Source organism: Giraffa tippelskirchi, chromosome 4 (genome assembly GCF_054371585.1).
Source record: "Giraffa tippelskirchi isolate mGirTip1 chromosome 4, T2T-mGirTip1v1.2.pri, whole genome shotgun sequence".
Lineage (NCBI taxonomy): Eukaryota > Metazoa > Chordata > Mammalia > Artiodactyla > Giraffidae > Giraffa > Giraffa tippelskirchi.
Window position 1 is genome coordinate 143064352 of NC_137278.1, and position 14631 is coordinate 143078982.

At 41.3% G+C, this 14631-nt stretch overlaps 1 protein-coding gene across 3 annotated transcripts in view; it reads left to right on the top strand.

Moving 5' to 3' along the window:
- PTPRB (protein tyrosine phosphatase receptor type B) overlaps nt 1-14631 on the top strand; it is a 120441-nt gene that overhangs the window by 23815 nt on the left and 81995 nt on the right. For 2 of the 3 annotated variants that reach the window (XM_081589648.1, XM_081589649.1), the window contains exons 1-2: nt 10440-11085; nt 11489-11762. In XM_081589648.1, coding sequence (XP_081445774.1) covers nt 11032-11085; nt 11489-11762 — 328 coding nt within the window. In that variant the 5' untranslated portion in view covers nt 10440-11031. Of the gene's footprint in view, nt 1-10439; nt 11086-11488; nt 11763-14631 lie in introns of those variants that run through there. The other variant, XM_081589647.1, reaches the window with a different exon arrangement.

Below are 14631 nucleotides of genomic sequence, written 5' to 3' on the forward strand. Positions count from 1 at the left end.
TCATGCAAAGATGGGCTCAATAAAGGACAGAAATGGTATGGACCTAACAGAAGCAGAAGATATTAAGAAGCAGTGGCAAGAACACACAGAAAGTGAAGTTGTTCAGTCGTGTCCAACTCTTTGAGACCCCATGGACTGTAGGCTACCACGCTCCTCCATCCATGGGATTTTCCAGGCAAGAGTACTGGAGTGGGTTGCCATTTCCTTCTCCAGAGGATCTTCCCAACCCAGGGATCGAACCTGGGTCTCCCACATTGTAGGCAGACGCTTTACCATCTGAGTCACCACACAGAAGAACTATACAAAAAAGATCTTCACGACCCAGATAATCATGATGGTGTGATCACTTACCTAGAGCCAGACATCCTGGAATGCGAATTCAAGTGGGCCTTAGGAAGCATCATTATGAACAAAACTAGTGGAGGTGATGGAATTCCAGTTGAGCTATTTTAAATCCTAAAATATGATGGTGTGAAAGTGTTGCACTCAATATGTCAACAAATTTGGAAAACTCAGCAGTGGCCACAGGACTGGAAAAGATCAGTTTTCATTCCAATCCCAAAGAAAGGCAATGCCAAAGAATGCTCAAACTACGGCACAATTGCCCTCATCTCACATGCTAGCAAAGTGATACTCAAAATTCTCCAAGCCAGGCTTCAGTAATAAGTGAACCATGAACTTCCAGATGTTCAAGGTGGATTTAGAAATGGCAGAGGAACCAGAGATCAAATTGCCAACATCTGTTGGATCATCAAAAAAGCAAGAGAGTTCCAGAAAAACATCTACTTCTGCTTTATTGACTATGCCAAAGCCTTTGACTGTGTGGATCACAACAAATGGTGGAAAATTCTTCAAGAGATGGGAATACCAGAATACCTAACCTGCCTCCTGAGAAATCTGTTTGCAGATCAAGAAGCAACAGTTAGAAATGGACATGGAACAACAGACTCATTCCAAATTGGGAAAGGAGTATGTCAAGACTGTCTATTGTCACCCTGCTTATTTAATTTATATGCAGAGTACACCACGAGAAACACTGGGCTGGATGAAGCACAAGCTGGAATCAAGATTGCTGGGAGAAATATCAATAACCTCAGATATGCAGATGACACCACCCTTATGGCAGAAAGTGAAGAAGAACTAAAAAGCCTCTTGAAGGTGAAAGAGGAGAATGAAAAGGCTGGCTTAAAACTCAACATTCAAAAAATGAAGATCATGGCATCCGGTTCTATCACTTCATGGAAAATAGATGAGGAAACAATGGAAATAGTGACAGACTCTTTTTTGAGGGGGGGAGTCTCCAAAATCACTGCAGATGGTGACTGCAGCCAGGAAATCAAAAGACGCTTACTCCTTGGAAGAAAAGTTATGACCAACCTAGATAGCATATTAAAAAGCAGAGACATTACTTTGCAAACAAAGGTCTGTCTAGTCAAGGCTATGGTTTTTCCAGTAGTCATGTATGGATGTGAGAGTTGGACTACAAAGAAAGCTGAGCACCAAAGAATTAATGCTTTTGGACTGCAAGGAGATCCAACCAGTCCATCCTAAGGAAATCAGCCCTGAATATTCACTGTAAGGACTGATGCTGAAGCTGAAACTCCAATACTTTGGCCACCTGATGCGAACAACTGACTCATTTGAAGAGACCCTGATACTGGGAAAAATTGAAGGCAGGAGGAGAAGGGGACGACAGAGGATGAGATGGTTGGATGGCATCACTGACTCAATGGACATGAGTTTGAGTAAACTCTGGAAGTTGGTGATGCAGTCCATGGGGTCAAAAAGAGTCGGACACAACTGAGCAACTAACTGAACTGAGGGTTCCACATCTGCATTGGAACAACTGAAGAATACAATTATTTTAAGATTCCCTAATACTTCGCTGTATCCTTGTTGCGAGGTGAGGTATGAATATTTACTGTGTTAGACAGATGAACAGGCATTGGGTCTCTACAACATGGGCATGGAGAGATAACAAAGAGCCAAGACTTCTTCCTTCAAGAGTTTTCTAATGTAGCTGATGGTTTTATCATTGTATTTTTAAAAAACATGGTAAGACCTCTTTGATTTTTCACTTTGGTCACTGTCAGCTCCAACATTCAGAGGACTCTGAGATGCCCTGTGCCTATCTCATCCAATAGAGAAGGGTGGAATGGGAAAGCTATATGGAAGAGGTTGGCAGGATGGGGGCCCAGCAAGCCTCCATTTTTTAACTTTTTTAAATGCAAAGTCAAAATTGAGACTTTTTACCATGAAAAATCTCTTATTTTTCTCAAAATTACCTGCTTATTCCATTAAAGAAAAAACAACATTAAGATCACACTATAAAAGCCAGAAAAGGAACATGTGCTGACCAAATAGAGTCCTCTGTTTACAACCTCCAGAGAATTCTTGGGAAATAATGTTCTAACATGATATGTGTTCAGTTGCTCAGTTGTGTCCAACTCTTTGCAACCCCAAGGACTGCAGCCCACCAGGCTTCTCTGTCCATGTAGTTTTTCAGGTAAGAATATTTGAGCAAGTTGACATTTCCTACTCCAGGGGAGCTTCCCGACCCAGGGGTCAAACCTGCATCTCTTGCATCTCCTGTATTGGCAGGCAGAATTTTTACCACTGTGCCACCTGGGAAGCCCCCATACTACACTTGATCTTAGTCAAAAGTGTAATATGATACATAGAAAAAAAGAATCTTTACTCTCCAATCATCTCTTTCTAAGGGAGACGAGATGTGTGATTTTTGTTTTTGTTCTCCTTTTCCTTAAAGCCAATGATAGCCATGTTGTGTTTATTTACTATCCTAGAGCTTGGATAGTTGTGAGACTCATGACCTAGCTCCTGACACCAGAATGTATAGCAATCACGCCCATATAGACATCCCCACTGGCCACATTAACCTCTTGATTTGGTGCATATGTGAGCCAACTCATTTCCGTGGGTGGGGTGACAGCACGTGAAACATGGGAATGAAGATGCAACAGAATCGCCTGAGTTTGGAAAAGTGATTCGTTTACAGTCACATCTGGTTTTAAGTCATTCTGTGTACAGTTATAAAGCTCTGACAAAAGCTATACAAAGCCCATTTCCTCTAGATTAAAATAAAGTGGGGGAAGGGAAGAGGGTGAGAAATTTATGTAGAAAAAAAAAATACCAGGAAACCTTAGAGATGTGTCTGGGAGAGATGGTGAGGCTGCTGCTAGAGACACATCCGGCACTCCCACCCCTCCCTTCCAGGATTTAAAAAAAATCTTGGCACGGCCAACAGTCAGAGCAGCCAGTGAATGTCTTTTGTGCCGATCTACTGAAGAATTCCTCTTGGGTATGGGATTGACCGAGAGGGTAGTTTATTATTATTTGGATGTGCTCAGGAAGACATTCTCATTCGTGGACTTTGTCATTCTCTAGCATTGCTGGGTGCTCAGCATCCATGATTTATTGCTTTCATATACTGTTATTACTACTCACACTGTCTAACACTTGTGCCCTTTAGCCAGGGAAGTGCTGTTCATATAACATGTACCTTCTCATTTAGTCCACCCCCTCATTAAATCACTCCCAAATGTTTGTATTTGTTTCCATTTTCCTGGAGACCTATGACCTAGTAAGGTTACCATCTAGGAAGCTAGAAAGCTTCCTTGAAATGTAAGTATCCCAAAATAGTATCTCTAAACACAAAAGTCATGATCCTTTTTAGAAAACTGCTTATCAAAATTATCTTACCTTAAATTTTAATAAATCCCTTTTTAAATGCAGGACACCTGTGGCAGGTTAAAATTGTATTCATTTCTGCTGTTATTTACTTATAGAGCCAGTTCAAATTTAAACAGAGAAAAGGATTTGCCATCTTGTAATTGTTTTTAATTGATACATTCCCTAATTGCTAGGCTTTCTTCTTTTTAAAAATCTCTGAGGAAACAGACATGAGAGCTGCATAAAAAAGGCATCAGAATTGGCCTGTCATCTGTTGTTTGCTGCATGTTGATTATTTTCCCTTTAGCATGTGTACTTTATGGAGAAGTGTTAAATATCAAAATGTGCATATAATATATATTGTAAATATACTATATAAAATATATACTATATTATATAATATGTCACCACTTTACTTGACACCTTCTAAAACTATTCAAGACCTTTTAAATCGCCAATATATTTCTTGTAACCAGAGAGCTCAGTGAAATTTAAAAGAATGAAGTATCATTAACTTTCTTTAATATAAAATGATCAGGTTCAGGATTCAGAGTTCGGGGCTGACAATCTAAGACTTTTTTTTTTTTATCTATTTATTGTATTGGTTTTGCCATACATTGACATGAATCCGCCATGGGTGTACATGTGTTCCCCTTCTGGAACCCCCCTCCCACCTCCCTCCTCATCCCATCCCTCTGGGTCACCCCGGTGCACCAGCCCCGAGCACCCTGTATCATGCATCAAACCTGGACTGGCGCTTTGTTTCACATATGATAATTTACATGCTTCAATGCCATTCTCCCATATCATCTTCTCCCATATCATCTCACCCTCGCCTTCTCCCACAGAGTCCAAAATACTGCTCTATACATCTGTGTCTCTTTTGCTGTCTCGCATACGGGGTTATCTTTACCGATTTACTAAATTCCATATATATGCGTTAGTATACTGTATTGGTGTTTTTCTTTCTGGCTTACTTCACTCCGTATAATAGGCTCCAGTTTCATCCACCTCATTAGAACTGATTCGAATGAAGTATTCTTTTTAATGGCTGAGTAATATTCCACTGTGTATATGTACCACCGCTTCTTTATCCATTTGTCTGCTGATGGGCATCTAGGCTGCTTCCATGTCCTGGCTATTATAAACAGAGCTGTGATGAACATTGGGGTACACATGTCTCTTTCAAGTCTGGTTTCCTCCGTGTGTATGCCCAGTAGTGGGATTGCTGGGTCATATGGCAGTTCTATTTCCAGTTTTTTGAGGAATCTCCACACTGTTCTCCATAGTGGCTGTACTACTTTGCATTGCCACCAACAGTGTAAGAGGGTTCCCTTTTCTCCACACCCTCTCCAGCATTTATTGCTTGTAGACTTTTGGATAGCAGCCATTCTGACTGGCGTGAAATGGTATGTCATTGTGGTTTTGATTTGCATTTCTCTGATAATGAGTGATGTTGAGCATTTTTTCATGTGTTTGTTAGCCATCTGTATGTCTTCTTTGGAGAAATGTCTGTTTAGTTCCTTGGCCCACTTTTTGATTGGGTCATTTATTTTTCTGGAATTGACCTGCAGGAGTTGCTTGTATATTTTTGAGAGTAATTCTTTGTCAGTTGCTTTGTTTGCTATTGTTTTCTCCCATTCTGAAGGCTGTCTTTTCACCTTGCTTATAGTCTCCTTCGTTGTGCAAAAGCTTTTAATTTTAATTAGGTCCCATTTGTTTATTTTTGCTTTTATTTCCAATATTCTGGGAGGTGGGTCATAGAGGATCCTGCTGTGGTTTATGTCAGAGAGTGTTTTGCCTATGTTTTCCTCTAGGAGTTTTATAGTTTCTGGTCTTACATTTAGATCTTTAATCCATTTTGAATTTATTTTTGTGTATGGTGTTAGAAAGTGTTCTAGTTTCATTCTTTTACAAGTGGTTGACCAGTTTTCCCAGCACCACTTGTTAAAGAGATTGTCTTTTCTCCATTGTATATTCTTGCCTCCTTCGTCAAAGATAAGGTGTCCATAGGTGCATGGATTTATCTCTGGGCTTTATATTTTGTTCCATTGATCTATATTTCTGCCAGCGTTCGGGGCTGACAATCTAAGACTTTTGATTGGAATTTGGATAGCTCTTTCTCACCAACTAACGCAGGAAAGCTTGTTAAATACCACACACACATTATTGAGCTCCACTAGAACATTTCAAACTCCACAGGTTGTGGTAGGGCCCTAAGATTTTATGTGTCTAGCAAGTTCTCAGATGATGCTGATTCTAGCCTCCGAGAACCACTGTCCTAAAGATTACTCCTTCCCTCTCCTTTCTTCCGGAGAAGGCAATGGCACCCCACTCCAGTACTCTTGCCTGGAAAATCCCATGGACGGAGGAGCCTGGTAGGCTACAGTCCATGGGGTCGCTAAGAGTCGGACACGACTGAGCGACTTCATTTTCACTTTTCCTTTTCATGCACTGGAGAAGGAAATGGCAACCCACTCCAGTATTCTTGCCTGGAGAATCCCAGGGACGGCGGAGCCTGGTGGGCTGCCGTCTATGGGGTCGCACAGAGTCGGACATGACTGAAGCGACTTAGCAGCAGCAGCAGCAGCAGCAGCCCCTTTCTTCTTTTTCTCCCTTCATCTTCCCTCCCACTCATCTTTTCCCACCTCTTTCTCTTCAAAATCAATCTTCTCTTCTTCTCTCTTGTCTCACCCTCCCTCCCTTTCAAGATGATCTTTGAAGTATACAGCAGGAACATGTCTAGAAGGGCTTAGTTAAAGTATTTATTCAGATGACAATATTTATTGAGTAGCTACAAAGACTCACTCATTCATTCATTCATCTACTTGTTCAAAAAATACTTGTTGAAGCTCCACCATACTGCCAAGTTCTGTGCAGAGAGCAAGATAGACAAAGACTCTGCCCACAAGGAATTCTCTTCATGGCCAGGGAAGACAGGTAGTATACAAATGTATAAATAATTAGATTATTACCAAGTGTCATTAATGTGCAGAATTAAATAAATGGGTTGCTGAGATGAAGATTGATAATGGCACACTTAACCCCAGGAGGTGTGTTTAGACTAAGATCTAAAGATTGAGAAGATAGCTAAGCAGAGCCTGTGGGCAGGAGTGGTCCAAGAGAAAACTGCAAGCACACAGGCCCCGGGGCAGAAAAGAGTCAGCTCCTTAGGGTGTCTCCATAACTTAAACCAACTTAAACTTACTGGCACACAGTAGGTGCTCAGTCAGTATTTGCTAAATGAATGAGTAAATGGATTATTAGACCCAGGGTGCTGGAGCATAGGAGGCAAGCAAGAGAGAGGCATGTGGTGAGCAGAGGCCAGGTCACGAAAGACCTTTTAGGTCATAAGTGAGAAGTTTGAATTAACCAATCAGATTTACCAATCCACTCTCCCTGCATCCCCTCAAACTTCTCCACACCCTGCTCAAACTTGGATGTAAAGTAACAATTCTCAAAACGTGGCCCCAGGACTCCTGATGATCAGTTGTATCATTCAACATGTATGTTCATAACGTGAAAAGAATCATACTATCATCTATGAATTCATAATTAATGAATGTCACTTAGAGCAATTATTCATTAATTGTTATGACTATTTGTTGAAAAGCCAGCTGTTTAACCAACAGTTTGATTTTAGACACATATCTAATGAAAAAACAGCCCCACCCTTCCCATGCAGTCTGGGAAGATTTCACAGTGGCAAAGAGAAGTTATCCCCTGAAAAGTTACAGAGAGGCTGACTCCTGACTCCAAATTTCTGGAATGCAGTAACTTATAAAGCAAATGCAGTGGCATTAAACAGGATTTGTTGTTGTTTAGTCTCTAAGTCGTGTCTGATTCTTTGTGACCCTATGGACTTCAGCATGCCAGGCTCTGTCCTTCACTAATTAAACAGGATAAATAGGTTCAAAAGAAGTTGAGGAATTCCAAACAAAGATGAGAACAAAGAATAAAATGAATTATTTTATTTATACTTTGTACAGTAGTTTCAAATAAACTCCTTTTGTACAAGATGTTATCTGGCAGATTTTCCCAGTCCCTTACTGCCTTGAATCTACTACACATCTAATTTTTCATATTCATATAAGTGCTTCTAAAAGGAAAATCAGCTTTTAAAATGTAATCAGTAAAAACCTGAGTTTAAACTTTCTCTCCTTGTTTCATAATATATTCATTCTTATGGGTTATTTAGGAATCACTAATTAGTCGGGGGCTTTGCCATGAACCTTAAGATTCTCCAAAAAACAAAACAAAATGGCAATTTTATATCTTTGGAAAAGAAATATCTCTGACTCCTAGTCCTTTCCTTCATAGATTGCTGTAATTCTTCATACACATTGGTATCAAAATCGATAAAAGACATGCAGTCTTAAATGTACAATGTCTCTCTTTGCTAGATCAATAATAAAATCATTGTACTTAAAGAAATTGCTCTTCCTTTTCCTAATTCCTATCCCCAGGGTTATTATTAGCAGGTCACTATTAATTATAGAATTTAGAAGCATTTGAAGAGTGTGATGGGGATATTTTGTTATTGCCTTGTTTGACTAGTCCTCTTCACTTTTTTTTTGTATAGTTGCCTCTATTATAAGGCAGTATATTGCATTATATTCAGACAGTATATTATATATAAAAAATACAAGTTTGAAATTAACTGACAGGGTACAGTAGGTTGATAATGTAATATTTAAAAAAAAAAAGAATGTTTGAGAAAGCTTGGAGAACTTAGAAGACATAAGATTTAGCGAAGTTTTGTGCAAAGGAAAGAGGGGTATTTAGTAAATTGGAGTAGAAAGATTCTAAACTTGGGGGCCAATCTATGTGAAAAAAAATGCAAAAACCTCACTGGAAAAGACAAAGAAGGATGGGCAGCAGAAGTTAGGTAAGCGGATCCTACGCGATGGATGAACTTAAAAAAGAGTGAAGTGTGTGATTTGGATGCAGTCTATTACTAGGTTAACTGGCACTTGGACAACACATTAAAGTTTGCAAAGGTGCTTTAACATATGTAATCTTATTCTTCATAATATCTCCGGGAAGTATTTAGAGTAGGCATTATTCCAGTTTTACAGACAAGGAAATCACATTGCTTTCTGAATACACCAGAAAGGGAAATGGTGATGTTAAAAAGGAATAAAACTGAAAAAGACTCCTGTAAAGGCCAAAGGCAGCTTGTAGGTTTACAGTATCTAATGTGGAGAGAAGAGGAGTGTCTCAGATGATGCTGAAAGGCATGCTAGGCTGTGAATAGCCATTGAATTTGAGGAGCAAAATATGGAGGCTAAAGGTTCTTTATTAAGACCAGTGACCTGGGCAAAGAAATAAGAAAGATTCCATTTTCCCAAAAATACACACATATTTTAGGTATTTGTGACTTGAAAAGGAGATTTGAGATCTCTAGTCTAGCTGCTGGAGAAGGCAATGGCAACCCACTCCAGTACTCTTGCCTGGAAAATCCCACGGATGGAGGAGCCTGGTAGGCTACAGTCCATGGGGTCCCGAAGAGTTGGACATGACTGAGCAACTTCACTTTCACTTTTCACTTTCATGCATTGGAGAAGGAAATGGCAACCCACTCCAGTGTTCTTGCCTGGAGAATCCCGGGGACGAAGGAGCCTGGTGGGCTGCTGTCTATGGGGTCACATAGAGTCAGACACGACTGAAGTGACTTAGCAGCAGCAGCAGCAGTCTAGCTGCAGAGTAACAACCCATAGAATCTTCCAAGCAGTAGAAACTTCATTTTTTCATTAATTAAAAAAACAACACAAAATTTCTGAAAGAATTGAAATTTCACTTTTTTCCTTTTTTCTCTCAAAGTAGATATATTTGATATAGTAGTCAATAATATACCTTTATGTATAATCTATTTGATAAAGAAAAGAATGTCATCTTTCCCATTAATGTAGCTCTACCATTCTGTTTTGAAAATCTCTGCTAGCAATTATCAGAGATGGCACCCAAAGAAAAGTAACCAATACTTTGCAGTACTTTGCTACTATCACTTGTGTTTAGTCCCTCAGTCCTGTCCGATTCTTTGGGACCCCATGGACTGTAAATCCCCAGGTTCCTCTGTCCACGGGATTTTCTAGGCAAGAATACTGGAGTGAACTGCCATTTGCTCTTTGTTTATTGGGAACTTTTAAAATTTTCAGATATATGATCACTCAGGTACTGAGGCAACTGCTATAAGTTAGCACAAAGTTAGTGCTTGAAACTAAGTGAATTTTGCTTTTTTGTAATATGTGGGGAGCTGGGCCATTAAAGGTATTTCCCTCAAGCCAGAGTTCATATTGCTTTCTTACATTCAATTATAGATGAAAACGACTTTAACTACTGAACCGTCAGTAATGAAACTGCTTTGCTTGTGGGCTGAACAAATGGTGGTGATTATATATGTTCTTGGTTAGCACTATTTGCATAACATTTGGGGAGGGCACAGACTTCTACACAAGAGAAAGGGGAAAGTGAATGGCAGGAAAAAATGAAGGCCAAGTCGACAATGGACACCACCATTTTAGCGTCTTTTTCTCTTGGTGGTGTCAGGGGGATGCGCGTTGAGACAAATGAACGCTTTGAGGTGAGAAAGGCAATAGCACTCTAATAAAAAGGCTTTAGGAAAGAGTGAGGCGACCTAGGAAAATCTGCTGTGGTCAAGTTTAATCCTGGGAAAAGAGACCCTGGAGAAAGCAGATGCGGAAGATAGGAAGGAAGACAGGGAGGGGGAGGCGCAGGGCGTGGGGGGAGGAAGAGGGCGGGGTGGGGAGCTGGAAAGTGAGAGGGGGCGAGTCCAGACTGTGGTGAAGATGGTGGGGCTGAGGACCACAGAGTGGGAAAAAAGTGAAAGTCGGGCGGAGAGGTGGAGAAGGAGGCAGACCTCCGCGGACTCTGCCGGGACCCCTGGAGGGGGAGGCGGCGGCGCGGAGCGGCGGGGGCAGCTTGGCCCGCCTGGTTCCCCCTTGGCAGCCTCAAGCCTTGGCTCCTCGGGGCTCCCTCCCTCGCCGGCGCATTGTTTCTTTGCCGGGAGACGAGGAAATTGCCTTTTGATTGCGGAAGTCCGCGGCCGGGGCTCGGGGCGAGGCAGCGCGGGTCAGAATGGCAGCGTGGGAAGGGCGGCGCGCTGCCGGCCCCCGCCGCCTCTCGAGTCCGCAGCCCGCCCAGGGCGGCAGCAGCAGCAGCGGCGGCGGCGGCCCCCGCGCATCCCCAGCCCGGAGGCCCGCGCTCTGCGCCCACGGGGCGCGCTAAGCGCGCACAACAAGTGGTCCCGGCTCCGGCGGCCGTCGGGCCGCGCCGCGCGTCCCAGCCCCTCAGTAGAGTTTGGGGGAACCGCCGAGCGCCATGCGGAGCCATGGAGCCGGGCTGGCCCTGTGGACCGCGCTGAGCCTGCTGCAGGTGAGGGGCCGAGAAGAGGTCCCCGCGGGCGGACGCGCCCCTCCCCGCCGAGGACCAGATTCTCACTCCGCTCTCTGGTCTCCTGGGTTGCGTTTTGGAGAGGGAGGTGGCAGAATTTCTTCCGCTCCTTGGGGAATGGTGATCCTCTTCTGAGTCCACAGCCAGACTGACAACTCGTGCCACAGAAGGCAAAAAGCCACCTTCTCTCTCCAGCTGCTCGGGAGAAAAAGCAGTTAGGGAGAAGGTGGCCACCCACTTCTTTCTCTTGACTGGAGGGCAAAAGGATGCATGGGCTGAGGCTGGGGCCAGGGGTGAGTGGAGGCAGCTTGGGGAGCTTGCTACAGACTCATCCCTGGGCAGGTATAGATGGTGGGCTTCAGCTATTGTTCTGGTTCCTTTGCAGACTGGACTGGGGGAGCCAGTGAGATGCAACTTCACCTTGACAGAGTCCAGGGTCTCCAGCCGGTCCGTGTCTCTCCAGTGGAGAACTTTGGCGTTCCCCTGTAACTTTAACCTCACCTACAGCAGTGACACGTCGGGGGTCGCGTGGTGCCACCCTGTGCGGATAGACAACACCACCTATGGATGTAACTCCAAGGATTTACAAGCGGGAACCATCTATAATTTCACTATTATGTCTCTGGATGGAGAAAAGAAAACTGTGGTCTTGCAAACAGGTAAAAAGTGACAGGTGCAGCTGGAAGTCCAGGCCACTCCTGGCTGAGACCTGCCTTTTCAAGCCAATGCTTCCTTTGAGTTCCAGGCATACAAAATAATGATAATAAAGGTAAAAACATCTGTAAGACAACTATTGACAAAGATTTCAAGTCTCCTCAGATCTGGCAAGAAACAGCTTGGCTGACTTTCAGAGATGTCCCTAGTGCTGAAAGCTGACTAGCCACTTAAACAGGGAGAGCAGCAGAGAGAATAAGTGGGCTGTGGAGGGAGTCTGTTAAAGTGATGGGGTTTGAGCTTCCAACACATTGAAGTGTCCAGCCCTGAAATAATTTTAAGTCAATGTTTTTAGAATAAATAACGGAAGTGCAATGATTAGGGCTATGACTTTCCTCAACTTAGTTTTATTTTTGGAACCAGGGAATAAAATCATCAGGGATAGAATTATTCTTAGGGGGAAATTAGAAAAAGCCCCTTGAAATGAGGATATGAAAATTATTTTTTTTTTTATCACTTGAGTAACTAAAACCATACAATATCAAAGAACATCTTTTGGTTACTCTGCAACTTAAATCAATCATTTTCCGTTCACTTTTGGTAAAACCTTCCGTGCATGGTAAGAGTGTCTTTCCTGTCTCAGTTTTCTTATCTGTAAAATAAGAGTGTTAGACTTGGTCATTGAGGTTCAGGTTCCAACCAAGAGCTTCCTTAGGCGGGGGCTAAGTAAGTGCATGTTGCCTCATTAATCCCGAGAGTCACCCTCAGATATGCTGTAAATCCGCTAACAACTTCGATGTTTTATGACCTTATTAGTCTTCCTTTTAACATTATCTTTATTTGTTGCCATAGAGAAGCCTGCCTTTCATCCAGAAAGTCAAATTTAAATGAAAAATTCCAGAAATTAAATTTAGAAATGTGTTGTCCTCGCTAGTCTTTCACTTTCAGCCTGAACAAAGGTCACTTCTTTAACTATAGTTCTTTGAGAGGTGTGAGAATGGTGAGTTATCAGGGCTGTTACAAGAGTCAGGAAATGTAAACAGATTCGTATGATAAGCCAATTAATTATTCTCTTATTAAGAATGCCCAGTTACTTCAGATGAAAGATAACTTCTGAGATTTGCAGGAACTTGAATTGGAAAGAGACACCACTTGTTAAGAACATGGTTGTGTTTTTATATAGAATCAAAGAGAGTCCAAAATCATTGGCATAATAAGAACATTTTACAGAAGTTTAACTGGCTGGGTTTTTTAGTTATAAAGTTCTTAATTTCTCGGTATATGAAGGTAGTTTCATGAACACTCAGATTGCTAATACTGTGAAATTTATGACAGAACTTCTAGATGTGTTGTGTGCATTTGATAAGGTGTCTGTATTGAATGCAGTAGAATGATTTTTAGAAACAGATGAGCCTTCAGAAGCTTAAGGGAGAAAAGATGAAGACATTAATCAAGAATACATTGATTTAACCCAGAGGTTTTACTTTTTTGGAAAAACAAAATTGATGAAAATGAACTCACTGTGGTGTCACTAGTTAGAATACGTTTAGAGCTTAATTAGTGCGTGTGTTTCAAGTCCAGAGACATTTGTGAAATGTAAGAAATATTTGCATTTTATTGACTATGTTGAATTAAAAAAAGACAATCAGCATTCACAATTGTTAGCATTCAGTGTCTCATCATTTGCCTTAAGGATTCACCTTTTACAGTGCCACAAATAGATTTTTCACCACAAATTTTATGAGCTCCATGCCAAATGTGAAGAATGAAATTTGATCAATGGTGATGTTTGTATAATGATAATTTTTTCATAGTTATTTGTATGATGGTATAACCTGACTTATGATTCTCTATATTTAAAAATAATTTACTTAACTAAAAAGTTTTTAATTAAGGTATTTTTACAAATGTTTCAGAGAGAATTCTTTGGTTGATTTTTTTTATTTTTTGTCAGCACTATTTGTGCTTCCTATATTTTAAGAACATATGTGAGTTTTTATTCTAAGTTCAGAGAAAGTACTAGTATCCCTCTAGTATTAATTGGTAAGCTACAGAGATGAATGCCACAAATCCTATTTTATTGTTATGAAAGCAGGATCAACTAGTCGCATAATATTGAGTCTGAGATATAACTTCAGACAAAAAAAGTCATCCAGATATGTTGTTCTTTTCTTATTCCATTATGCCTGTCTTATCATTATAGAGTGAAATAGAGTGAGAGCAAGGCATGATGTGGCTGGAGATATAGCAGTTGCTTAGATTATCTCTGTGTCATTCCAAGTGGAATTTGTCTGGTTATTTTTCCTGGTAAATTTTCTAAAAATAGTTATTTTAGTAATGTAGACATGACCTTAAAATAAAATTGAACTAAATAGGAACTATTTCAGCAACAGTCAGTTTTCACTCCAGATTTAAAATCAGAATTGGAAAACCTATGTGGATTCAAATTCAGTTCAACAAACATTTATCAGGCATGGATACTATAGGGAACTAGGCCAGGTAGTGATTGATAAAGATGACAAAGCATGGTTTCTGTCCTTGTAGTCTTCTAAAGAGGTGAGAGAAGTTCAGGATAAGCGTGGTGACAGAGCTTTACCACTTCTTCCCGTTGAAGACCCCGCTCTGCTTCTCTTGGGTGTATTTGGTCATAAACGATCAATGCAAGAACTGTAATAATTTGAAAGCCAAACTATCTAGTTGTAAATTTATTAGAGACAGATTATAAATTTGAAAACCTCAACACTTCTGTTAATACTCTGTCCTCGGAATATGGATCAGAAGCTGCAAACTGGCAGCCCCTGGGGTGTCGAAACATTACATGAGCCAGGCAAAATCTATGTATTATTTAGGAACCTCGACACCCCCAGGGGCTAC